The sequence below is a fragment of the Acipenser ruthenus genome, chromosome 38 (assembly GCF_902713425.1).
Source record: "Acipenser ruthenus chromosome 38, fAciRut3.2 maternal haplotype, whole genome shotgun sequence".
NCBI lineage: Eukaryota > Metazoa > Chordata > Actinopteri > Acipenseriformes > Acipenseridae > Acipenser > Acipenser ruthenus.
Window position 1 is genome coordinate 1,203,329 of NC_081226.1, and position 27,367 is coordinate 1,230,695.

General features: G+C 39.7%; 2 protein-coding genes across 7 annotated transcripts; one reads left to right on the top strand and one right to left on the bottom strand.

Annotated features, from left to right (window-relative positions):
- The first annotated feature begins 1,434 nt into the window (after nucleotides 1-1,434).
- On the top strand, nucleotides 1,435-4,794 carry LOC117433648 (C3a anaphylatoxin chemotactic receptor-like). 2 transcript variants are annotated; one of them, XM_034056034.3, is made up of 2 exons: nucleotides 1,435-1,565; nucleotides 3,316-4,794. In XM_034056034.3, the coding sequence occupies exon 2, from the start codon at nucleotides 3,317-3,319 to the stop codon at nucleotides 4,337-4,339; it is 1,023 nt and encodes a 340-aa protein (XP_033911925.3). In that variant the 5' UTR covers nucleotides 1,435-1,565; nucleotide 3,316; the 3' UTR covers nucleotides 4,340-4,794. The 2 variants fall into 2 exon arrangements, with proteins under 2 accessions (XP_033911925.3, XP_033911924.3); XM_034056033.3 differs by lacking the exon at nucleotides 1,435-1,565 and adding an exon at nucleotides 1,595-2,125.
- A 3,066-nt stretch (nucleotides 4,795-7,860) lies between these two features.
- On the bottom strand, nucleotides 7,861-26,675 carry LOC117969541 (pleckstrin homology-like domain family B member 2). Of its 5 annotated transcripts, none has more exons than XM_059008914.1 (15): nucleotides 26,527-26,675; nucleotides 19,205-19,537; nucleotides 18,852-18,986; nucleotides 17,726-17,863; nucleotides 17,015-17,143; nucleotides 15,953-16,108; nucleotides 15,486-15,596; nucleotides 14,456-14,560; nucleotides 13,941-14,037; nucleotides 13,372-13,537; nucleotides 12,671-12,758; nucleotides 11,635-11,727; nucleotides 10,760-10,979; nucleotides 10,102-10,187; nucleotides 7,861-9,412 (listed from the first exon to the last, which is right to left on the bottom strand). In XM_059008914.1, exons 2-15 carry the CDS (start codon nucleotides 19,460-19,462, stop codon nucleotides 9,278-9,280), a joined length of 1,917 nt encoding a protein of 638 aa, XP_058864897.1. In that variant the 5' UTR covers nucleotides 19,463-19,537; nucleotides 26,527-26,675; the 3' UTR covers nucleotides 7,861-9,277. The 5 variants fall into 5 exon arrangements, with proteins under 5 accessions (XP_058864897.1, XP_058864896.1, XP_058864895.1 ...); XM_059008913.1 differs by having other exon boundaries at nucleotides 26,297-26,675; XM_059008912.1 differs by having other exon boundaries at nucleotides 26,148-26,675.
- Between the last annotated feature and the right edge of the window lie 692 nt (nucleotides 26,676-27,367).

Genomic DNA, 27,367 nt, shown 5'->3' on the forward strand with positions numbered 1-27,367 from the left:
GGAGTTCAAGGTGTGGCTTGTGAAAGGCTATCCCCCACACAATGGGACTCAATGGTTTATCCCATTTACAGTAAAACTAGCAAACTTCTGAACGTGTTCTTGGGAGCAATGCTAATGGATAATGTGCTAAAGCAGCCCTCTGTCTGGTATTAAAAGCACTGTTAAGTACACAGATGGATTTTACACTGTATTTAAAGGAGGTGATTGTATATAATAATTTTAAGTCTTGCAGTATGCTATAGAATTAACTAATGTTGCCATAAAGTCAAATGCAATCTTAAGTATTTCTCCACTGAATGCGTCCTCTAGTCCTGGTCTCTATGCTCCGCTTATTATTATTATTTATTTATTTGGCAGACGCCTTTATCCAAGGTGACTTACAGGTGTTACAAGGCAGTACAGGGTTACAATGCAAGATGAATATTTAAATACAGTACAGGTTTACAGTAAGGGCAAACAACACTGCTAAAAAACAATAAGAACTAGGATGCAACAAATTAGGATTTCAACAAGTTATATCTACAATGACATATTTGTAGTGCAATAGTGCAAGATAGTGCATCAGCTGAGGATCCAGTAACGTGGTGCTGAGGTCAGGCGAGTCAGTACAGAGCAGGAGGGGCGGATCAAGAGATCGATAAGTGCAATCTAAACTTAAACTCCTTTTAGGTCTCCCTTAACACATTCCTAGAAAGATTCCATTCCCTCAACCTCATCTTCATAGCTCAAACCTTTCAGCCCTTGGATCAGTCTAGCTTGGAATCAATGTCATGCAGGGAGCAGAACTGAACCCCTGTCACCATACTCCTCATAACCTCCCTTGATATGTATTTCTTTAAAAAAAGAGAGTTGTATATAAATGTGACTTGGCCTCAGAGTATTACTGGTTCTGCCAAGAAATAACACAAAGAAAATCAGCCGCAGGCAATTTTCCACTGCAGTTACACAGCACAGATGGATTGCAATGCCGTTTACCAGATCCCAGCGATAGACTTCCAGTGTAGTCAACGACACGTGGAAATTGCAAACAGAAGAGGTGTGCCTGGAGTAACAGATTAGCCTTTCACCTGAAGAAGTCACAAACCAGTTTTGCATTTTAACAGCCTACCTAGAAGGTCTTATTTTTTCTCCTTGTTCCACAAAACGAAAAGTTAAAAGAAAAAGTCTAAACTCTCCGTCATATGGTTTGGGATTGTCTCAAATGTATTCTTTGCTAGGGAGGTTTTGTGTATTGCGCTCACGTGCACTTAACACAACAGCTTGTAAAGTAAGGGATAACACGACATATTGAACACAACTTGGCCCCAAGGGTTCTCAAGCTAAAAAGAAATAAGGAAAGCGACTTTAATTTGGATATTTGACAGCTGAGCTAATGTTCAACTTTTTTTTTTTTCCTGTGTACAAAAACAGACTTTCAATAGACAGTTTGAATAGCCTGCCTGCTTGGGTGTTAGACATTAGCAGGGGCCACTGCTACAAAAAAACGAGAAGTGGTTCCATTCTCAACACGGTCAGAAATGTCTGAAAAATGCAACCAGACAGTGAAAATGGCTACGGTCCTGTTGGTGAGTGTTTTGTGATGTGAGTTACAGAAATGGCACTATGTTAAGATAAAATCATTTCAGTTATGACCTGGGAAGCCAGATTTCATCACAGGTCACCGGAAAGCAAGAGGGCAGTGATCTTTTTGTTGTACTAGCAACACATCATTTGAACGACATTGTAGTTATGTGCAAGTACAAATGTATTTATTAAGTAACTGCTATGTATATACACAGTAATTAGAGAAGCTTAATAGAAAGCTAAATAAATAAATAACAAAAAAAAACATTTCTTTAAAGCATACATTGCATGCAGTGTGTGAAAGGAAGCTAAAAGAGTGATTACCACACAGTGCTCGGCTTGTGGTGTGAAGCAAAGAAGGCGTGTTTTCCCTTTGGGTAAAGCCTCTGTTTGATCTGTAGAAGTGGTGTTGGCTCAATAGATCTTTCTCATAGTGGATGACAAGACTTTAGCAAGCATATTTAAGCACCACTTCAAAATATGGGAAAGTTCTGATACTGGATATTCATGTTTGCATGTATAGCTTTTTTCTTGTTGAACTGATTTTTGTGACAAGCCAAAGGTAAGATCAGATCTATTTTTGTTGTTATTTGTGAAAGGATTTCAGTTAAAATATTAACTAATTACACAGTCATTTTACAGTTATTGTTTTTCATTCAACAAAACTAGTAATTTGGAAATGATCAATGCAATTGACCTGGTATTTTCTAAATGAATGTTAATCTAAAATAAATTAATAAATCAATGAAATAATAAAATGAATACATAACAAGTTATGGGTTATATTACAATCATGTTGTGCAAAACACATCTTTTTGTGGTACAATAATGAAGAAATGTCCTAACCATGTATTCTACATTGGTAGCAATTTTGGAATTACTAAAAGAAACTGACAAACGATTGGATTAAAAGTCTTTCTTCTGATGAATTAAGGGTGTTGTGACTGCTGTTCTAAATGTCAGAGAGCTGTTATTCATATGCTTCTGAAGACATGTTAAACAGTGTTTTAATCTGTTTACTCTTTCTTAAATTACATCAACATAAGTGATTGCTCAATTAACACAATAAAAATATCCGACACTATCCTGCCGAGCCCATTGATATAAAGGGGTATAATGGATACATTCAATAGAGACTGTAATTGAACAGTAGGTTGAGCTATTTCTGCTTTTAGTTTAGTTGCCGGTACAGATAACTAGAATAGTTCTAATCGCTGCATAATGAGAGTCGTAAATTATTCTGTGACAAAGTAAAAAAGAATTGCTTGTAAAAACTAAATCCCCCCTCTGGTTAATTTTCTTTAACAAAAATTCAATTCCCCAATCTCTGCAAGATGGAGCTAGAAATGAGATATTATTTCTCAGTTCCTCCTTGCTACTTCTTAAATATCTTATACATGTACATGTTAAATTTTAATGTTGCGTACATGGCACAGTCATGAGTTGGATAAAGCAGTTTACCTTTGTGATCCCGGATTGCTTTCTTGAAAAAAGAAGGGAAAGAGGGGACTTGATTGAAGTCTTTAAAATGGTATAGATAAAGTTAATCCAAGACACTACTTCAAATTTAGCACAGAGAGAAGAACATAAATGGAAACTGAGTAAATTAAGTTTAGAACAGAAGGTGGGTAGCACTTTTTTACAGTCATACATGTATGGACTAGCCTACCAAGTGAAGTAGTAGGATCTAAAACACTGGCCTTTTCTTGTTCACAAACTTTTCTTATGTTCTGATGGTTTTGTTATTTTCAGAATGGAGCTCAGCAACATCACAACAAGCACCAAACCTTTGCCTCAAAACACAGACGACTCAGTGGACACTGACCACGTAATGGAGATGGTATTGATAGTTTTATACAGCATCACTATTATTCTGGGAGTAACCGGAAACAGCATAGTGATCTGGATGACCGGCTGCAAACTGAAGAAGACTGTGACCAACGTCTGGCTCCTCAACCTGGCTGTGGCCGACCTGATCTTCTGCTTCACCCGAGTCACCTCTTTGCTCAAGCTCATTTTCTACACCTACTGGCCCTTTGGAGAGTTCCTCTGCAAGTTCAACGGCTTCTTCACGTACATGAACTTGTTCTGTAGCGTCTTCCTTCTGTCCGTCATCAGCCTTGACCGCTGCATTTCTGTGGTCTTCCCCATCCGGATGATGCAGCGGCGCACTGTCCAGATGGCTTCCTTTGCCAGCGTAGGAGTTTGGGCGCTGGCCACTGCCTTTAGCCTGCCGTACTTCCTATTCCGACGGGTCTCTATGGATCCAGGAAATGGGAATCTCTCCAAGTGCTCCTTCGATGTTCCTGGAAGCAACGATGGATATCAGAATAAGGCCCTCTACATCGTGAGGTTCCTTTTTGGTTTCTTGGTCCCCTTTTTAATCATTGCCACTTGTTACACCATCATGGCTTGCAAGTTGAGGCGGACACGAGTGCCCAAAAAGTCCTTCAAGATCATTGCTGCATTGGTTGCTGCCTTTTTCTTCTGTTGGGCGCCCTACCATGTCTTTTTGCTGGCCAAGATGGTCAATAAGAAATCTTTGGCGGTGAAGGTTGCTCTTCCTTTGTTCAAAGGACTGGCCTACTTCAATAGCTGCATCAACCCCATCCTTTATTTCTTCATGGCCCTGGATTTGAAGAAGAGGTTCAATCAAACACTGTCTTCGGTGTGCATGAGTGTTTTCAGTGAGGAATTGGATAATTTCAACCATTATCGGTCAACAAGGAGAGACAAATGCACTATGGCAAACACAGTGCAGGTTGCTGCATTGTAAAAATACTCAAAACTCAAAACATTAGCAGCATCTGTCTGGACAATTTAGTTAAGATACTGTCAATACTGTGACATTTTTAGTGCTCATACATTTTTTAAAATGTTTTTACATATCTAAGAAGGTCGTTATATATTAAGGAAAGTTTATGTAAAACGTTCGTCTACCTTAGACTGCATGACTGAGAGTTTTTGAAATGTACGTTATTATATATTATCTATATTATTGTATATAGATATAGTTAGTGCTTTTTTTACCATTACAACCATAATGTGGATTATGTTTAAATACATCAGGAGAAGCATTGAATTTTAATATACTTCCATATTTATACACTGTCCACAGACCTGCAGTTCTCCTTAGCTGCAGTAAAGACGTGTAATTAGTCATGCTAAAATGCTTTGTGATGGTGCTCCACTATGAAAGGTGCTATATAAAATAAAGATTGATTGATATAATGTAGATAAATAATTTCTGCAATGACATTGTTTGTTCTATCTCCTTTAAAAACAGTCCGATGTTTACCTTTACACTTTTCTAAGGAACTTGAGATTCATTATCTAGGATTTCCTGGCATTCAGAACAACATTTCATTCCCAGAACTTGTCAAGGCTGGTGTGTGCTTCCTGCTGCTGTGTGTGCGAGGGCCTGGGAGTTCAAGGTGTGGCTTGTGAAAGGCTATCCCCCACACAATGGGACTCAATGGTTTATCCCATTTACAGTAAAACCAGGAACAGTCGCCTAGGATTTCTTCGGAAGTCTGTGGTGTACTACAGCATACCGCCTACATGACGCAAACATGTCCTAGTGTTGAAAGTGAACAAGCTATCCGACACAATGTGAATCAGTCATCACCCCCAAGTACAGGAAAACTTCTGAGCATGTTCTTGGGAGCAATGCTAATGGATAATGTGCTAAAGCAGCCCTCTGTCTGGTATTAAAAGCACTGTTAAGTACACAGATGGATTTTACACTGTATTTAAAGGAGGGGATTGTATATAATAATTTTAAGTCTTGCAGTATGCTATAGAATTACCTAATTTTGCTTCACAAAGTCGAATGCAACCAGCTTAATATGCTACGTTAACATATTGAATTACATACCGCTTTGTAGTTTTCCATATACTTAACAAAAAACTGCCAAAAATTGAAATCTAACATGAAATATTGTACTACTGTACTATTATGGCTTCTGGTAGAGTTTTGCGATAAATTATTTGATAACATGATGTTAAATAAAAAATCTAAATTATGCTCATGTAGTTGTTCTTTTTTTTATCATGCCTCAATCCTAAAATTCTAGGTGATGCAAAACTTTTGGCCATAGATGTAAATGTGCATATAGCTAGGTCATGAAGATCTACGTTTACTGTTAATGATGTCTCTAACTTTGAATTTGTGGAAGATGGTATTACTATCCCTGCAATCTAGGGTTTTATCTAGGAACATTTTCCATATGTATACTATACAATAGACCATATATATATATATATATATATTTTTTCCCCCAGTTTAGAATATCCAATATTTGGGCTCACTACTACGACGCCTGCGCTGACTCGGGAGCAGCGAAGACGAACACACGCTGTCCTCCGAAGCGTGTGCCGTCAGCCGACCGCTTCTTTTCACACTGCAGACTGTAATTCTAAACAAGAACCCACCAATTAAAATAACTAATTCCAGAACCGAACAAAGTTTTTTTTTTTTTTTCCAAAACCAGGGTTTGAAAAACAATCAGATCCAAAGTTATTTAATTATTTATCTATAATGTTATAACTAGAATTAAGAATTAAGTGATAAGGTTGCCACTAACGAGAATTAAGAACATGTTTGATAAAGCCTTGGTCAGCATTCATTTAAAGATCTGAACCAGCTGTGGTGTTGTGGTGTAAACACAGAAAAAACATTTTTTCAGAAAAAGGGTAGCTCAGTAAAAACACTTGCCAGTTTCTCATCCGTGCAGAGGAAACTCGTTTGACGCAAACCGAGGTATCTCGAGGTATCGGCGCCTCCTTAAGACTCACCTCTTCAAACAGCACCTGTAGAACTCCTCTGTTGTATCCTGGGACACTATCACCCTTCATTTAAATATGCTTTATTTTGCTCTTATCTGCCCCCTATTTTACTACATTTAATCCTGTACTTCAGAATATTGTAATCTGCCAAGTGTTTAACCTGTAGTATTTTGTACTTAATCATATCCTGATGTAACTTTCACTATTATCTGCTGTATTATTGAATTGTGGTTTGTCACACTTGAAAAAAATTATTGTATTTCTTGCTCTTATTGTATGACTTGTATTGTAACACTTGAATGTATTTGTATTTGCTTGCGATTGTAAGTCGCCCTGGATAAGGGCGTCTGCTAAGAAATAAATAATAATAATAATAATATCTATCTATCAAGCAGATAGTGTGGTTTTGGGAACGGTAAAAAAAAAAAATGTAATTGCCCATCATAAAATCAATTAGGCAATATGTTTCTTAACATTTACTGAGAAGTGTGTGCCAGCAGATAAAGTCTCGATCTTGTCTAGATCACGCTCCCTCTGGTGACAATGCTGGTTTCCTGTTCCCCACAATACGCTGCTCATTTCGAATCACCAGCATTGTTGCAGGAGGGAGCATAAACTGGTTACACTGCGAATGTTTCTGAGTAAAAGTTTATAAAAGGAAAAGTTTACACTCGTTGATTTACCTATGATGTGGGAATAAAATTGAAAGCAATTGGGAATATGTTGGGAAAATTGGTGCGGTAATTGGAAAACCCGGGATGCAGCGAAGGTAGGTATGTTTCTTTGAAACACTGCAGGGTTTTTTTTTTTTTAAACTTTCAAGTTTCGCTACATTTTCTGTTGCTTTTATCCCCCTTTTCACACAGGAGGTTCAATCCCAGCTCAGCTACTGACTCACCATGTGCAAGCCTGAGCAAGTCACTTAACCTCCTTGTGCTCCAAGGAATGCTGTAGTTGCAGTTCCCCTATATGTAAATTTACAGAGCTTGTGGAACTAGTTAGATGAGTTTACTATACAGACACTGGCATTGTCCTGATGATGGGTCTTTGCTTTCACAGTAACAGGAATGGGCTCCCCAACATAGCGGACATGGAGAGGAAACTACGGGAGGCCAAAGCTGAGAAAGAGCATCTGCTGAGGGCCAGGGTGAGTAATCGCCACTTCATTGCATTTGGACATACATAGGAAGCTTGGTGGTCCAGTGGTTAAAGAAAGGGGCTTGTTACCAGGCGGTTCCAGGTTCAATCCCAGCCACAGAGCAAGTCACTTAACATCCTTGTGCTCTGTCCTTTGGATGAGACATAAAACATACAAGATCCTATTGTAAGATCTGCAGCAGCAAGTGTGATGCATAGTTCCACCCCCCTGGTAAGTGGCTTTGGATAAAAGTGTCTGCTAAATGACCAATTCATAATATGTTTAAATAGTTTCAGTTTGGGTTAATTATGCTAAATGCATGTATTTAATAGTGAATGATATTTACAATGCTATCCAGTTCAATGGTTGGGAGAGGGGAGGGCAGAATATCCCAGAGGTTGAACAATAGGGGGCAGAGTTTTAACTGCTGTGCTGAAAGTTTTATTGCAGGATAACGTGAGACCAGAACATTCAGAAAGGTTTAATCTCACCCCATACAATCCACTTCGCAGAAACAGGAAATGTCTACGAATACTTCAGCCAAACCAGCAACACTTTAGCACCAACTTAAAACACAGGAATTGAAGATGATGTGAAAATGAAACTGTCAGCATTTTTTTTTTTTTAACAGCAGTAAAGTCACTGATCAAGCAACTGTCCTTATTAACCAATAATACATGAGAGATTCGATATAATTTTTTTTTAATTACATCCAAAGCTTAAAATTCAGTAAATCTACACTAAGGTGATGTCAAGAGAAATCTTTGAGCCTGGCAAGAAATTGGTTCTCATTTTATTATCTGAGAAAATATTTCTTACTATGGCAAAAAACTGGCTTTGAAATAGAAAACATATATTTTTTTTGGCCACAGTATATGGAACAAGGCACAAGCTGAAACCTTAGTCTACTTGATTTAGTTTCTTAATAGTTTTACCTTAATTCAAATTGAGCATTTAGTAACAGTGTAACAATGCATTAAATATTACAAATCCATACATTCAGAGAATATTGCACTTTTGTCCTATGAAATGTCCTGTTGTGCAAGAACACAAATGTAACATTATTTTCAACAGGCTTTTGTACCCTTTTGTCACTTGAGGGGGTGACAGTAAAAATCTTTAAAAAAAAAAAAAAAAATCAATTAAAAGAGCACAGCAAAATGTGCGTCATTATTTTTTTAAAAAAGCTAACAAAAGCTTTGTCTCGATTTCATCAACCACCGAGTTGAAAGCAATACAAATTAAGTTCAGTTTCCATCAGACAGAAGTCTATTTGAATTCCCTCAATCGCAGGTAACATTATGTTGATTCACAGGCAGAAACCAGTCTCTCAAAACTCTCTTTCTGAATGATCCAATGAGCGTCAATGCAAAAGGATTTGAGAAACACCAAACTGGTGAAGAAACATGTAGTTAAAAAGGCTGGCAATTACAGCATCGAGAAAATATCAGGAGGTAGGTGACGAATTTAGAAGTCCTGCTAACACAAAAGAGCGATGCGTCTTTGATGTTGTCTAAAAGTCCTGGACCATAGACTGCAGGTCGGCTGGATACTTGAAATAGATTTACAGACTGCTTGCAAGGTGCAGATGGAAACGTTGCAGGAGTTAAAACTGTCCAATCTCCAGAAACGCCAACCCCAAACCCAGATAGGAGAAGACCTGTCACCACTGCAGATCTTGTGCGCTCCATGTCCAGAGAGATCCATTCAAGATATCCAAGACGATGTGCCTGAAGGTGATGGCCCAGCTCTGTACAGTGGTCCATGGTGTCTGCTGAGCCCCCAGGTTCAGTAGCGACAATGTTCATCTGTTGCCGTGACGATTACATCTATCCAGATCCTCATGGCCTCGGGTGTCGGAGCGACCATGAAGAAGAGGCGATCGTAGGTCTTCACACAGAACGTGAGCTTGGGGTGCGGACTCTGGAACACACACACAAGCAGAGAGTTAATTCAATCTGGTCGTTTTCTACTGCTGTTTGCATTATGTGTATCAAAGTGCTTTAACTAGAGTTGCAGAGCCGTTCTTTAATTCTAGTTTCTTGCCGGACTTCTGTAACATCAGCTAAAGTGTCTATATAGAAGTAAGAGCCAGCATACCAGCTAGCGATCGGCAACTTTGCATTAAAGTTTACTTTTGTATGGTTGGCAATACACAACTGTGCACTAGGTGGTGCTGGTGCGCAGTAATATTAAAATACACTTTAGCCAACCTAGTACGTCAGGTACTGAAGAACAGACCTTGAAGTAGGTAAAAAATGCATATGGTGTATCCCCTTCGTTCACTGTGTGCAGAATTGTACCATGTTAAAATGTGATCTAGTATCAATTTTATAAAGCAGAATGTTTATTTTTTTTCAAAGTTTTGGCAGGGCGACTTCTCGAACTCACAAAACAGGTTTAAAATTTTCAAAAATGTAAATAAAAATTGTGACCGATGAGTGAGTAAGTATGTATATAATAAAGTAGATTATTATTTTTTTTTTAAATTTGCTTACTCGTTAAATCAGAGTTAGTATTTGATTTGTGAAATGTAACATACTGCGTCATCTTATACAGGACTTTTAACACACAAAGGCAAACTGCAGACGCACAGGCACGCACGCACATACCTTAGACGCACTGCGGAGGTGATCATAATAAACCTCCTCAATGGCTTGGAAATAGATCACTCCCTTTAGCTTCGTTTCTTCTTTATCTGCGTTTGAAAAATAAAGCAAAAATCTATCAGCTGAAGAAAAAAATGATAAGACTCAATTCTAAAAACTACAACAACTGTCTAGATTCACTAATCACTGACTCCAAATTCTTTTTTGTTTCTAGAGGAAGGAACAAACTGTTGATGTACAAAATGTAAGCTATAAAAGTTGCATATAGGAGTCCTTAATATTAACATTCCAAACAAATATAAAAATCTCCAACTCATGTATTGAAATAATACCTGGGATTGAAAAAATAAAAAAGTGCCATAAAAATGTCAGTAATGGCACTAACCAATCTCTACCCTGCTAGGATCAGTCACAGATGATTTTTTTCACCCAGACCATTTTAAGGCCCTGGAGAATTAACCATGACTGATTTACCACCTATCTGTGTTGATCCCTTTGTACGAAGTGGCTAAATGCAATCTAGGTAGAATCCCTGGTACTTAACAAATCAACCCCTTATACTCCTCTAGTTATAAGCCAGTGAAGTTTAATGGAGGATATCATGTAATGCAGGTGCTGTGTTTTGTTGATTGAATCTTCCCAAGTTAAATCTCCTCCTTACTTGAGAAATAGGCCAGTCGTTTTTTTTCCCCGTCAAACACGAAGCATCTCTTTTTCCAGGTTTTGATCTTGCCCCCCATCTTGGTGAGGAAGCCCTTGCACTTCCTGTTGCCGACGGTTACCGCGCTGCACGTCTCGACGCTGTGACCGGACGCCTCCAGGTGGGCCCTGAGGTCAAAGGTCGCACTGCTGATGAGGGAGAGGAGGGGCGCCGGGCCAGTCTGTACGAACACGAAGAGCGTAAACCCAAATATCCTGCAACAGTTACCACACTAAGGTGTTGCACAGTAAATACCTTGGTATATCCAAATCACCCATCTACAAATGCATGCAAAATGACTTATGAGCAATAGATCCTACAAGTGCAGAACAACTGGGGTTGGGATATTCAACTAAACATGATAGAATATCATGCTGCCAAGTTAAAAATAAATGGTTCGCTCTATGTGACAACGTAACCTTTTAACTCTAACAGACCCGCCTATATAATGATTGACAGAGAATAGGCGTGGCTGGCAGAGTTGAAAGGTCACTGTCACATGATTTGAATGCTGGAATAAGGGAAGCTGTTCAGTCCCTGGCACTTAGGATTCACCAGACAAGCTCAAACCACAGGTAAAGAGAGATTTTGATCAAAAATTAAAACAAGATATTGGAGTGACAGAACCCAGAACTACTCAGAATGATTAGCAAGGGGAATGTAAAAAAAAAAAAAAAAAACACAGTAAATCACATTTGCATCTACAGTAGTTACTATGATTATTCTTTTGATGTCTGAACTGTGTCAAAACTGACATCTAGTTGCTGCAGGACAGAATAGCAGGCTGTAGGTGCTATTGTCAAGCCTGGAGAGGGTTTGCTGTAATGGATTGCTACCTCTAGATGGCGCTTTGGTGTAGAAGTGGATGTTGGTTCAACGCACTCCAGCTCTTTTTTCTTGGCTTCCTCTTGGGCTTGTCTTTTGGCTTCCTGGGGGATTATAGGAAGCGTTGCAGAAATAAATGATCGAAATTCAAAACTGGATAATAAGTGTTATCACTAAACGTTCTCCACGCTCGTGATCATGAAAAAGCAGACCATCATGACCTGCACACACAGTACATGAAATAATGCAAGACGCATTCTGATTACTTCATGTGTGGGGTGTTGTATTGTTATCTCGTGCAGCTTGGGCAAGACTACATGATTTCTGTTACAATACGAAACACCCTACACACATCATATTATTATTATTATTATTATTATTATTATTATTATTATTATTATTATTATTATATAAAAATGACAAAAATGAAGATTGTGCCACTATTAAACAAAAAAAGGTTGTTCTTTTCAAACTTTAGTATGTTCTACGCACAGGAGGACGACTGTAGATACTGTAGGATAAAATGTACTGGAATGTTGACAAATCTGTAACCATGATTGGTTGATTTATAATGATTCTAAATCCTAACCGGAATACAGCAGAACTGAATAAGCGGTTCTCCAGAATTATATAAAAACAAAGTTGGGAGTGTGGGAGTTTCCACTATATCCTATTTGCCATGAACACAAATCGACAAAAATAGAAATCATCAAAAACAATCCTCCATTTACTACATACTACAAACTATTATTATTATTATTATTGTCATTTATCAGACGCTTTTATCCAAAGCGACTTAGACACTTGGGGGTGAACTATGCATCACAACTGCTGCTGCAGAGTCACTTGCAATAGGACCTTGTTTGTTTTACATCTCATCTGAAGGACGGAGCACAAGGAGGTTCAGTGACTTGCTCAGGGTCACACACAGCGAGTCAGTGGCTGGGATTGAATTGAGAACCTCCTGGTAACAAGCCTCTTTCTTTAACCACTGGACCACCAAGCTTCCTATGTATGTCCAAATGCAATGGAGTGGCGATTACTCACCCTGGCCCTCAGCAGACGCTCTTTCTCAGCTTTGGCCTCCCGTAGTTTCCTCTCCATGTCCGCTATGTTGGGGAGCCCATTACCGTTACTGTGAAAGCAAAGACCCATCATCAGGACAATGCCTGTGTCTGTATAGTAAACTCATCTAACTAGTTCCACAAGCTCTGTAAATTTACATATTGGGGAACTGCAACTACAGCATTCCTTGGAGCACAAGGAGGTTAAGTGACTTGCTCAGCCTTGCACATGGCGAGTCAGTAGCTGAGCTGGGATTGAACCTCCTGTGTGAAAAGGGGGATAAAAGCAACAGAAAATGTAGTGACCCTGAAAGTGTTACAGAACCCCCCTGCAGTGTTTCAAAAAAACATGCCTACCTTCACTGTATCCCGGGTTTTCCAATTACCGCACCAATTTTCCCAACATATTCCCAATTGCTTTTAATTTTATTCCCACATCATAGGTAAATCAACGAGTGTAAACTTTTCCTTTTATAAACTTTTACTCAGAAACGTTCGCTAACTAGGCCATAAGCACACACAGGGGAACCAGAACTATAATATTCTATTTTCTACCTAAAAAACTGAAAATTCAACAAGATTAAAAAGCTAGGTGTTTTTGGAAGTTATCTAAAAGGGCGTTAACCTTTACATGACCCTCCCAGTGCATTTCAGTGCAGGCCCCGTTGCCTCAGTCTGTTGTACCTGAACACCTGTGCGGGTGCCCGGCTGGTCCCGTTGCAGGTGGGACCCCTGTTGCCCTGGTTTGGTTTGGGGGAGGAAGCGTGTTTGGAGCAGGGGGAACTGGGAGCGTCGACTGCTGCGCTGCTAGGAGACCCGTTGACAACATCCACACTCTTTACCTGCTGATCTGCAAGAGAAAACAGATCTGTCTTACTGGATTTACAATGAACAAGCATACAAAAAAAACACACTCCCACTCCAAATACATACAGCAGCATAAATCCCCATATTCTAAATACCCTAACTAGGTTTCACCACAGCTTGATAAGCCATTCCATATATACAAGTAAAATATGTATAGTGCATCAACTGTATCCACGTCTCTAGGGATATGAATTTGGCGCAAGGGATGACACTTGTTGGGTAATGTATTGAGAATACTGAATTGCTCCGTGCTCGTCAATTGGAATCTCACTTAGAACTCGGCTACAGGGATTTCTGTACAAAGACATTCTGTATTGTTAAATGTCTTTCCTCCCATAATCCTCTCTGTTCAGACTGGCACATGGATGCCACAGCCCCTTTCTTACCCTTATCGTGGACCGAGGCTGGCCTATCAGAGGGCTTGTTCTGCTGGCACCGCCTCTTTGGCAAACCTGACGAGCCGTTCGTACCCCGAGAGGGATTCTGGGAAAAAGGATTACAAAAAAAAGTTAAACATTTGCTGTGCCTGTAACTACAGTTACAATTGCTTCCTGTGCTGAAGGTCAGCCCTGTGTGCTTACCTCAGAGCATGGGAAGGAAGGAGGGAGGGAGGTGGACACAGGAAGTGTTAAGGTAGCAGGAAGCAGCAGAACACTTTCTAAATCGTTTGCGCGATGCTTGGAAGTGTACGTCTTCCCAAACAAATAAGCTACCAAACTGCTTAAGCACAGTGATAAAAGGGCTTCTGTCATTAATGCCTTTTACAGGGGGAGCAAGTGCTAGAAAACAGCTGGAGATTTTAAAGCTTTAGTTGGCGCACTGAAAAACATTTTGCAGAAGCACAGACAATCAACATAAGAGGTAGGAGCTGAACACATTGATGTCTTTGAAAGCCACCAACCTTCGTGGGATTGTGGACAGGCAAGCCTGGGATAGATAACATGCAGGGAGAAGAGCCCGTCAGGTTATTGAAATCAGACAAGCGTTTCTTATCCTTCAGTAAATGCTGAAAGATATAAAACAGTATATTATAACTCCCACACGGATCTAATCTAGGATACTGTTACCACTGTAAAGCTGTGCTGGTTTGTGGTGCTTGGGGGTATTTGTTAACCCCATTCAAGCCTTTTGCTTGCAGTAGTATTTTTTTTTTTGTTGAAAAGCAACATTAAGGTTGCTCCATTTGTGGTTAATTGTACATAACCAAACGCTTAGTGTTTGAAGGTGGTAAAAGCGCATTGATGTTGCGTCCCAATTTTTTTTGTTTTTTTGGCTAACAATATCATTTTAAAGCACGCTGCAAAGTCTTCGCCACCAAAAATAATGAAAGCGATGCAAGATTGATTGGTTTACTTTAGCTAAAAGGTTCAATGACAGAGAACACACAAAGCTGGCCAGTTAAACGAGTTAGAAATCCAATATTAGGACAGTCCCTTTAAGTAGGGTGTTGTTGCTTTAAACATTAGGTGTTATCGGTATACAAAAGCACCAATGTTGTAAACAAAGTGTCTGTATATGGCATGCATACCTCCCTGCTGTGGACAAGAATTAAAGGTCTACAAATACATATAGAACAGCATTAAAAAGTTAACCAAGGCTGTCAAAATTCTTTCCTCTTACTAGCATTACAACATGTTCACAAATCATGTATTATTAATTTAGCAGGCACCTTTATCAACTTACAGGTGTTACAGGGCAGTACAGGGTTACAATGCAAGCTTCATATTTTAATACGGTGTAGTTTTACAGCAAGAGCAAATAATACTACTAAAATGCAATCATGAACTAGTATGCATGCAACCAGTTAAGATTAAAACATGTTATACATACAATTCTTGTTTCTGCTCCTGATATTTTTTGCTTTCCATCTATGCACTGCTTGGTTGTTCATTTACACAGTAATTAGTGAGGGGGTTCGTTTGGTTGCTTACCATGTTGAGTATTTGAAATGTTTCTTTCTTGCCCTGACTCAGTTTTTGCGACTCCTTCTCAGTCTGCTGTCTGATCTCATTCACTTGCTCTTGCAGCCTTAATACTTGTTCCTGGAAACAAACCCAAATCAATGAACCGCCCCCAGGCTCAGTGGATGTGTGGAGCTTACACAACACGTTGTGTGAATGGAATGCACTTCAAATCACAAGACTTCAGACCACAGAGCTCACCACCTGATTTTTTTTTCCATTAAAAAAGGGGAAACTTAAAAATCAGCTGCTTTTGCAGAATCCCTCGCCTGTTCCCTTATTTTTTTTATTTTAACCGGATATGTTTTAAAATACTTCTCTGAAACGTCTTTCAAAACCACAGATTTTTTATCTTTATAGCGAATGGCATGGAATTACTCAGCTGCGTTACACAGAGAGCTGTGCATGGGTGCCCCAGTGCTGGCTGCCCAGCGTACCTTCCTTTGGTTGACGCGGTGCTGCTGCCCTGAGATATCCATCAAGGCCTGCCTCTGCATCGCCTCCCTCGCTTCCTCATGAGCGCTCTCCCTCTCCAGCTGCTGGAACTCCAGGTCCTCGAAGGCCTTGAGCGCCGTTTCCATAGCGTCAGAGTCCTGAGAGAGAGACAGAGAGAGAGAGAGGGGGGGGGGGACAGCGAGCGAGAGAGGGGGAGGGAGAGAGCGAGAGAGAGGGGGAGGGAGAGAGAGCAAGAGTGAGAGAGGGAGGTAGGGAGTTACAACAGGAATACACACTCACTCCAGGATTGCTACTGTTAACTAAACTAAACAAAACCAACATAGCGATCCCTGTACAGTGTGTGAAGATCAGATAAGGACACAGCCATATGTTAAGGTTAGTATACAATATGTATTACGATATGCAGGCCACAATGCATATTATGGTTCTGTTGGGTAAATTCTCCGTATGGTGTATAAAGCTACGACTAGAAATCAGATTTTATCATTGTTCAAGAACCATTTGCTGAACTATAAGTAGTTAAATAGTGCAATAGGTCACGGATTCATGAATCACAGAAGATATCTTGTTAAAAAAATATCACAATTCATACATGCTGTGGCAGTCTAATAAATCCAAATAAATATGAAACTGCGTGTCATAAAGATAGCACCCTTTTAATAACGCAGCATACTGGTAATGGAAATAAAGATTACTGTATATAGAAATTAATGTAGGATAGAGCAGACATGTGAAATTCAAAATACAGCAATACGAATACCTAACAGCAGTTAATTCTTCCCCTTGACTTAGAAACATCTTAAGCCGCGGGACCACAAAGCCACTTTTTCAGGAAGAGTGGCTAAAAACCTGGTTCCAGGAGGCCTGGTTTGATGCAATTTTGCTGTCTCAAACCCCAAGTCTTCCCTGGTGTGCCATGCAGTCTCCTGAAAGTTCAAAGCCCCAAAGTGACTGTGCTCCCTTTAGAAAGGGTGAGAGCGCGCAGCATGGAGACGCGAGGTGGAAGGTACAGCGATGACGCTCTCCTCACAGCTTCCTCCTACCTCGTGCAGTCTGCGACGCAGCTGCTCTCTCTGGGACTCTGGCTGCGTTTCCAGGCGTTTACGAGACACTGAGCAACGTATCTGCAGCTCTTCCAGCTTCTCCCTCTCCTCCCCCAGCTTAGCCTTCTCCTGCAACACAGTAAGAAACCGGTCAGGCCAAGCAGACCAACAGAGAATGCCTTTAGAGGAGTACAACACCATCCTTTTTTTAAAAAATAAAAATGTGATTGCGAGATACGGCAGGATCTAAAAATCCAGAATGCTCCCCCCCCCACAACAGTATCATGCAGCACAAAATGATCCATAATCTACAAACGCTCAATTCTAAAGGTACAACTACTAAAAGCAACAAATGACCTACTTCAGTGCCATTGCAGTTTAATCACTTGATAACCAAACTGTACAACAAAGGCAGCACTTTAACTAAAGTTTGTCTACTAGAGTTAGTTTCTTATAGTTTGCTCATCAGATTGAAAAAACACAATACAAACATTATCTTTACAAAAACAACAAGGGAATTGCAAGCCAGTTATTAGGATAAGGAATTTTACATGCATTTAAATGTATCGGATTTCTGTAAAGCGGTACTGGGGTTTCCAACCAGTAAATCTGGGTTCCAATTCCCCAGTTCTAACACCATCTCCAAGCTAGAATTTTCAGCAGGGTACATTTCAATAGATGGTGTGAATGGTGGTTGGCTGCACGCTGTACCTTCTCTCTCTCTGACTGGTATTTCTGCTCCATGTCTTGGAGTCTCTTCTGCAGCGTGTCCAGCAACTCGGTCTCCTTGTCCAGCTCCGCTTTCTCCATCTGCATCTCCCCTTCTAGCAAGGCCACTTCCATCTCCATCTGCACCACACCACAAACAAGTTACCCCCGCGGTCAGCCAGGCTGCTCGTGTAATTGAGAAGGAGCATGATGGGTTGCTGATACAGTGTTGGTGTCAACAGTATTTTGCACCTCACTGAGAAATAGCTCTGATTAAAAATAGAGTTGTACAGGAAGATGTGTGTTTTTTTCTCGCTCTAAGGATCTCAGAAAAAAAGATAGACAGCATTAAGGTAAGTAACTGGTTACAGATGTAACCGCCCCAAACTACAAAAATATAAACCGATATACAGCACAGTGCTACTTTCTTTTACCTACTCCTACTGCATGAAGCTGACCTTTAGAACAGAAAGTGATAAGGCAATGCTCAAACTTTAGAACGCCTTGTCAAGCAGTCCTCCTTTTAATCTTGCTGCTAATTTACTTGCAACATGTATTAGAAACATGGATCAGGGGGAGGACGGCAATTCTTAGAAGCAATAGGCATTTGTTTCCACTATTTAATGCAGACGAATCACAGCACAGCAATAACACGCTACATAATGGCCTAAAGCACTATTTTTAGCCTAATTTCCGCGGCTGAAGTAATGAGCCTCAACTCAAACAGTTTAGCAAATAAAAACCCAATCAATGTGCTTAACAGTGAAGCGTGACTTAAAAAAAAAACAAAAAAAAAACAATGTTGTCCTTCAGTTGTACTTAAATAAACATTTGTTTACAATTTTCAATGCTGGGCAGGTTACAAAGAGAGGAGAGGCATTTGATTAAGGCTGAACAAGATCATTTAAAACTAGCATATGTAGGGAAATGGAATCAGGAAGGTGATGTGGTGTGTCTTTCACCCCAGGAGTTCTGGGAATGGGATTGGCATTGATTTAAAAAAATGGAATTGGAATTGTAAAAAACTGATTTAACCTCAACCCTGTTTATGAATACCAGGAGATTAAGGGCTGTTTTCTATGACAGCAGGGCAGAGGAGCATTGCATGAAACATGGCCACACGCTATACCTCCATCTGAAGCTCTTCCTGCTGCTGGCCTAGGTCTGCGATTCGTTGTTCCAGCTTGGCGACCAGGGTCAGGACCTGTAGATGTCCTGTATCCTGCCTGCTTGCATTGCGCAGGTCCTCTGGTGCTCTCGCTGTCTGCGGAAGGCAAGCAGTAGGGAGTTAGTGCTAATGAGCAATGGTTTTACGTGAATACTTGAGATTTGTTTAAATGCATGGTTGTCACCCCTGATACCTGCATGGATGATGGGGGGGTCATTCCTAATTAAAGTGATCAGGATCTGAGTTCATATTACACAGTGTATTTTTGATATCAAAGCTTGATCAATGCTCTTTTGCAATGCCCCACACCTCACCTGGTTCTGTGCACTCTCTGTACTGCTTGTTTCCTCGTTGTCCGTCTCATCTCCGGAACTGGAATTTGAAGAGAAACTGCTGGAAGAACTGGAGCTGGAACTGGGACTGGAACGGAAGGTCCCCTCCACTGCGTTCTTCTTCAGATCCTGATGCCCAGACACGCCCACCGCCTTCACTCCTTGGTTCTGATTGGTCGACGTGTGCAAAGGGCTGAGCACTGATTGGGTCGGCATTGTTTCCATGTTCTGTACGTCCATCACTCAGAGCAGCATGCTCAAGAGTCCCTCCGGATGGCACTGTTGAGCTGGGAAACGTCTGTGACTCTAACCCTCCTGTAAGGACAAAGAACATTTTAAACATTTAAAACAGAACATAAACCCCCCAATACTGCCATAAATTAAAAAAAAAAGATGGGTATCATGTAAAAATAAATCTGAGTGCTGGATCAAATATTTGAAATAAAACACTGCTTACATTCAGTGAAAGAAATGTCCATGTTCATATTCGGTCATATGACAGAATTTATATTGTATCAAAAAGACTACTTTTTGTACTGTATTGTAATGGGTTGTAAAAGCAAGTAGAGAAACTGTCTAAATCAGGAGAAACTAATGAAGCTGTGTCTGTCTTGCTTTTTAGTAATAATTTTGTTTTTTTGTACTAACTTACAGCATTCTGTTTGGGGCAAAACCCACAGCGACTGAATCAATTTGTTTTAACCTTAAAATAGTCAAAGGAATGAATATATATATATATATATATATTATATATATATATATTATATATATATATATATATATATATATATATATATATATATATATATATATATATATATATATATATATATATATATACACACACACACATACACACACACACACACACACATTTATTTATTGTGGAAGCCTATTACAAGGGCAGTTCAGTCGTGATATTCTTAACTGGAATTACCCAAAAATATACTGTATGTAAAATAAATAAATAAATAAATAAATAAAATAATCCTGCTGATTCTCTTTGTCACCAGAAGGGTGCAGAATTGCCAAAGTGTTGTGCAGCATTGTTATCAAGAAAGAATAGAAACAAAGAGATACTGCCACAAAAAGTGTGAATTCATTACCAAAGAAACTCTACCTAAAACTACACAGAAATTGCTTTCATGGAAAGTTGGAGTGGTGTAATATTTGCCAACTATTGAAGAGGAAAAGCTCTTATATCTAGCAATAATGTATTTTAATTACAGACCAACTAGATTGCACTTAATATCAAAAAATGATCTTAAATCCAGTTGTACCTACTCTCTCATTATTATATAGACACACACACGCACACTACTACTCACCTGGCTTAAAATGTACACTAGCCTTCCTTCAAGTCCTGGGTTTCAGAACTCCCCATGTTAAGGAATATTACTGAAATAACCAGGTGCCTGGTAAATCTGCTCAGAATTGTTCATATGTATCAAAAGCATGAATAAATCAAACCAGTCTGCAGATTTAACAATAGCTTCTTGCAACTATAAGGGAAGAACCATTTATTTAACCCTTAAACTCCTGGCTCTTGTATTAATACTTAATTGAATGTTTTTCAATCTCTGTGAAACTATTATATTCAAAAAGTCAAAATGCTGACATCTTTAAAACACAAGCAGGAACTGTACTGGTCCGTGTTTGGTCTACTATTTGCACGCTGATCCTCTTCCCCCTGCCCTTGCTTTGCCTTGCAAATGCAGAAGCTAACGGCTGCCTGTTTCTGCGTAATGCGACTAAAAGTAACTGATTCTGATTGAGATAAGGGAGAAAATAAAAACAGAACTGAAAGTAGAACTGCAAACCAAAAAATAATGTAAAAAATTCCCTAGGAAATTCCCAAAAATCCCATAAAAAAGGGTAAGAGAAACCAATTCAAATAACATTTGAGATGACCAACTCTTAAAACTACAGTATTTAGTTTTTTGGATAGTATATTTTCTATGGGGCACCCACGCTCCCTGCCTAGAACATCTCACACAACTACCGTTTCATCTGCAAGAAACAAAACTGAGCATTGTGTCGACTGCTTGGGATACGCGTACCCTGATAAATATCACATTTTATTAAACATAACCCCAAGTCTCCTGCCAATCCTGTAATATTATAGGAAAGTTAGGCGTAACCCCACCCACCTCCCTCCCACAATCTTCCAGTAAGTGCAAGACAGTTCAAAAAAACTCCCCACACAAAAAAGATTCCAGCTGTCTGTCAGCAAGAAAAAGGCAATCTGAAAACAGAGAAAAGAGAACTGGCAGCTCAAGTCTGCTGGTGTTGTTTTGAGTTTGGGGTTTTATTTTATTGTTTGTTGCGACATGTTCAGATGCATTTCCCAACAGTGCAATTCCAGTCTCCTAAGCACAGAGAAGCCACTCAACCAGATACAGACATTCTCCTAATAAGCAAACCTCTGATGTGAAAATGTTTGTACAGAGCAGGTATTGCGCAAGCACACACACACACACACACACACAGCGGGCTAAAAAAAAAAAAAACATATAAAAAGGGGTCTAGGCAGAACACAATTTCAATTCACTTGCCATTCATCCATTTCAATGGGAGGCCTCAGTTTGACCTTGTTTCCATTGCACAAACAGGCTGGACAGGTGCCAAGCTGGCCTGGTCTGGTGACATTTCCACTGCTGGGATATTGACCGGGCTTGGGTGGGGTAGAGAAAATGACGTCATGTGTACAGTAAACAGAGCGCTACACATCAAAGTGAAGCATGTTATTAAACTATATCAGTCGGTATCTTATCAACAGATCTGTGAAGTGACGATAGGTACACGGTCACAGTTAATTTTTTTCTTCTTAATGAACCATTGCAACAAATTAGGATTTCAACAAGTTATATCTACAATGACATATTAGTAGTGCAATAGTGCAAGGATAGTGCATCAGCTGAGGATCCAGTAACGTGGTGCTGAGGTCAGGCGAGTCCAGTGCAGAGCAGGAGGGGCGGATCAAGAGATCGATAAGTGCAATCTAAACTCAAACTCCTTTTAGGTCTCCCTTAACACATTCCTAGAAAGATTCTGTTCCCTCAACCCCATCTTCATAGCTCAAACCTTTCAGCCCTTGGATCAGTCTAGCTTGGAATCAACGTCATGCAGAGAGCAGAACTGAACGGTCTCACCCCCGTCACCATACTCCTCATAACCTCCCTTGATACGGATCTTTAAAAAAAGAGAGTTGTATATAAATGTGACTTGGCCTCAGGGTGTTTACTGGTTCTGCCAAGAAATAACACAAAGAAAAACGGCCGCAGGCAATTTTCCACTGCAGTTACACAGCACAGATGGATGGCAATGCCGTTTACCAAATGCTAGCGATAGACTTCCAGTGTAGTCAACGACACGTGGAAATTGCAACCAGAAGAGGTGTGCCGGACTAACAGACTAGCCTTTCACCTTAAGTCACAAACCAGTTTTGCATTTTAACAGCCTACCTAGAAGGTCCTATTTTTTCTCCTTGTTCCACAAAACAAAAGCACAGTAGCATGGTTTGAAACTAAGGCTAGCTATTTGTCCCCCAGTTCCGAATTTCAATTAAGTACATCATTAAAATGAGCAGGAGCCAGGATGCTTGATGTTTTTAAACCGCAGATGAAATGGGAGACATACAGACGGACGGAGACAGACAGACACCCACCTTTATCCCCAAGACATTCTCAAGAACTTCCGCTAAATAATGTTTATACCAAGTTTCACGACAACTGGATAAGTCGCTATTACGAAGGTGCGAAAATATAACTATTAGAACTTTAAAAAAAAAAGGGGGAGACGGACTAGTTCTGATATTCTTAATGTTAACCAGGGTTTTAGAAAGGACACTTTGTATATTACCTTGGTAAGTGCTGCTTTTAAGGGAGTGATAATGTTGCTAGTGCTAGTGCTAATAATGAGAACATTTGCTTTTTATCTTACAGTTAAAACAACAAGATTGCTATCTTCACAGTGCATAAGTGCAATTAACACGGACCGGCTGTTTGGTCAAGTTTAAGTACTGCTCAATATCCAATCCTTGATTTCTGGAGCAGTTAATAGTTAACTCCCTGCACGGCCTTGCGTTCTAATTTTGGGTCAGCCTGCCGCACGCACTAGCAATGACTGCTGAAGGTGAACCCAAGTAATACAGGGCTATTGGCTAAGTTTAGTAACTCTCTCTTTAATCAATGCTGGACACAGTAGACCTATCAAAATATTATATTACGAGGTCAGATATGAAATCCTGTCTCTAGTGGACATTACTGTAATGCATATTACAGAACCACCACATACACCCTTGTCTTTTCTAGAAACTTAAAACTAGATATATTATTAAATCTATGTATTTATTTATTTATTTATTTGACAGATGCCTTTATCCAAAGCGACTTACAGGTGTTACAGGGCAGTACAGGGTTACAATGCAAGATTAATATTTAAATACAGTATAGTTTACAGTAATACTACTAAAATACAATATGAAATAGGATGCAGCAAGTCACGACAATCTACAATGACACATTAGTAGTGCAAGGACAGTGCACCAGCTGAGGATCTAGTAACACGGTGCGCAAGTTTGGTGAGTCCAGTGCACAGCAGTCAATTTTCCATGTTTAACACTGCAACCCGTGTGAGAAACGTTCACCCTCACTGCCAAGCGTTCATTCCTTATTTGGCAGTCTGTGCGAGCTTCTTCTGGAAGGGCTGCTAAATATAGCTGATCGGAGATGGGAATGCAAATAGTTTTGAATTCACTGAGAAAGTGGCACAAAGACTGGGAGCACAGCGCAAGAGATTTAAACTGTATGGCCTTTGCCCCGCTTGGCATCGGCACGCTTGACTCTGGGGAGTCTGAACTAGGGGTCTGCTGGAACGTTTTGGTTCGCTTCAATTTCTTGGATTTTGAATTTAGTGCTCACAAAAGATGAGGGGATAACGCCACTGACTGCAGGCAGGCACCCCTGAGCTTCCCTTTAGCAAGAAGCTGCCATTCACTCTTAAGCAATCAATTATATTGTTTGGGGTTTGTGATGTGTGAGGCACTGTTTTTATATACTGCTCCTTAACTCTGTGCAGAAGCTTGAGCTGTGAGTGACCACACCAACTCATTACATGTAATACAGTCCACATTGAATCAGTCATTTAGCAGACGCTTTTATCCAAAGGGACTTACAGAGACTAGGTGGCAAACAATGGCTGCAGAGTCACTTACAATAGGACCTCAATTTTATTCAGCTGGTGTTAAACCCTCAATTGGAGTTTCGAAATGTTTTTTTCAAATGTGACTATGTGGGGGATCCAAAGCCTTTGAAAAGGGAGGTTAGACCATCGCATTTAGTCTAGTTGAACACAGTATCTCTCTTGATTTTGGTCTGTTTCCCGGTACACTGCAGACTGTATTTAATTGAACTCTTAACCCCATTACAACATCAATTTCCAGTTGGGATCAAGTAGTTGTTAGGGGCTGTATTTGAAGAAACTGAAAATGTGTGTGTGTGTGTGTGTTGGGTGGGTGGACGGACCAAGTCAGAACAAAAACAGTTAACCAGGGGAGTAGAATTCAGGTAAGATAAATATGATTCGACCACTTCAGGTACACTTACATGTGAGAGCGACTCAAGTGTAACGAGGATTAAACTGACCATTCGGATGACCAGATCTCACCGGTCAGTAAATCTCATCGCAAAAATATGAAAGTTAGCGTTATTTTTTTTTACTTCTGTGGTACATATGTCCCTTGTACCTTAAAGGGTTAAAAACTAAATCCTGCTACTGGTGAGACGACTGATGATGAGGTGTTGGGTAATGGAAATGAATGGATTGTGACAGATTGCAGGTTACACCTGCCGACTCCACCTATGATCTGGGTTAAAAAACAATTCTGGAGACAAACCCATTTTAACAAGGTGTGCAAAATAAAGATCACCCAGTAATTACTCTGGTAATAGTGATGGTACCTAAACTTGAAGCTGACTATAAGGGTGTGCTAGCCTCTTATTCCTTTTATCTCTGGATTTGAATCTGGTGTGGAGTTTGACGTCCCAACCTAACCCCTATTGAAGATGAGAGTAATATACATCACATACAAAAAACGCCACTGCACTGCGTGTGATGGTACCATGGCATCATGAGCACTTACTGTTACAGAGCTATCAGCATTGTTCACAAGACACCTTTCCTGTAGGCCCTTGTGTTGTTAGCATTTTAAACAACGGGTTACTGTATATTACAAAAAGTGTGATGTGCCGCTACCAGCAGGAACGTTTTGTCAAGTAGACAACACGTTTCGACAAAACGTATTTTGAATTGGTTTAAAAGTATTAGCTAATACACGGTAGTATAGGTGCCTGCAAAAACAGATAAAAGTCTTGTTTTGCCTGCATTGCCTCAACAGGTTTGGTTCATGCGGGTCGTTATCGTTCCCACGGTTGAACTGTAGTTGAAAATAAGCCAGCTCTGCTCGAGCAAAAAGTCTTAACTTTATATTGTTAAGAAGTATAGCACCGTTGCGTGTGTATGTGTATATTATATATATATATATATATATATATATATATATATATATATATATATATATATATATATAGATAGATAGATAGATAGATAGATAGATAGATAGATAGATAGATAGATAGATAGAGAGAGAGAGAGAGAGAGAGAGAGAGAGAGAGAGAGAGTCTTTTGTATTTACGTATATTACTACAATAATAATAATTACAATAATAGTAATAATGTTGTAAAAGTAAGGCATGCGTTTGTTTGCTTATTATTAACTTTGGGAGAATGGTTTGAACTTACAAAACATGCGTATTTATTAAAATACAAAAATTAGAATTGCTTACTTGCAGTTATGTGGACTTCAAGTCGTAGTATAGTTCCTGGTTTTGTTAAGGTCGGAGTCCTTCTGAACAAAAATATTTACCTCAGTCAAGGTGAGCGCCGGCTGACCGAATCAGCGTCGTTTACAGTTGCACACGTATACCTGTTTGCTTGCAAATTGTCTTTAAAATATATATACATATATAAGTTAAGGTCCCATGGTCGAAATTAAAAGCGTAAGCGTTGCTTCACCTATTAGAAAAGAGACTCAGGTTTCATTTAGGCTTCGCGTTGTTTCGCCGCGTCACTTTTTTTTTTTCTTTTCTCAGAACATTTCACAACACGCACAAACTTCAGTTCTTCAGAGCGAAGCAGGTGCATTAGTCTTTTGTAATAGGGGTGTGTGGGGCGGGTCCAGTTTGGAAAAATAAAGATCAAAAACGCAGCGAGGAGAGCAAGCTCGTACTAGCATAATAACAAACCTTGTGGTAATCGCAGGCAAACGAGCACGGCTCAAAAAAAAAATAAAATAATCGTCGTGTTCCGTTCTTTGAAACCCATGGGCCACACTATATAAATCCACTTCCTTCCTGTGCTGTGTATGCAGACCCTTACTTACTATCCCCAAAGCGTTCTAGGCTGTGAGTACTTGAGGGTTCGGGTAGGAATATGCAGCACAGGAAATAAATTTATAGTGTGGTGACATGATAACTTACAGAAAAAAAGATACAATGAAAAAAAAAAAAGTGTTTTATTTTATTTTTTCAATTTTATTTCTCTAAGTCTGCCTTTACCTGGCTTTGAACTTGTCTGGAAAATCCTAGGTGCCAGGACTAAACAGCCTTCCTAGTCCCCATTCAAATTTTTTGACGTTTCATCTCAGCTTAATCTACTCACCCTGCCTATAAATACAGGTAGAGTAGGTGACATACTGTCAATATAAAACAAGATATTTAAATGCCATTTGAAGCTACTTAGCCCCTTATTCATACTACGTGTGTTTAAATATAGTACCCTTATTGATATGAAATGAATGACTGTGTTAATAAGACAAGCTGGACTATATTTCCTGTGATTGTTGGCTCACACTTTGTTTCCTATCTCTGTGTAACAGTTTGCAGCGGTGCTAGGACCCTGGCAGTACTATCACCAGCAGTAAGCAGGGGTGTGTGTGGAAACACTGACAGCAACAGGCTCGCAGGAGATAATCACACTTATATATATAGGACACTTGTCAAGATACAGTCTCACGACTGAAGAAAAAACACCCCCATACTGTACAGAAAACATACCAGCTGTCAAACCTGGCTTCAAGTGGTGGGA

What these genes read in the sequence shown, in the direction of transcription:
- LOC117433648 (XM_034056033.3), top strand. Translation starts at nt 2,079, where the DNA reads ATGTATAGCTTTTTTCTTGTTGAACTGATTTTTGTGACAAGCCAAAG. An exon ending in ATTTTTGTGACAAGCCAAAG is followed by an intron (nt 2,126 to 3,315) that starts GTAAGATCAGAT and finishes TGTTATTTTCAG; the next exon opens with AATGGAGCTCAGCAACATCA.
- LOC117969541 (XM_059008914.1), bottom strand. Translation starts at nt 19,462, where the DNA reads ATGGACGTACAGAACATGGAAACAATGCCGACCCAATCAGTGCTCAGC. An exon ending in CAGAGAGTGCACAGAACCAG is followed by an intron (nt 18,987 to 19,204) that starts GTGAGGTGTGGG and finishes TGCCTTCCGCAG; the next exon opens with ACAGCGAGAGCACCAGAGGA. An exon ending in AGGAAGAGCTTCAGATGGAG is followed by an intron (nt 17,864 to 18,851) that starts GTATAGCGTGTG and finishes GGTGTGGTGCAG; the next exon opens with ATGGAGATGGAAGTGGCCTT.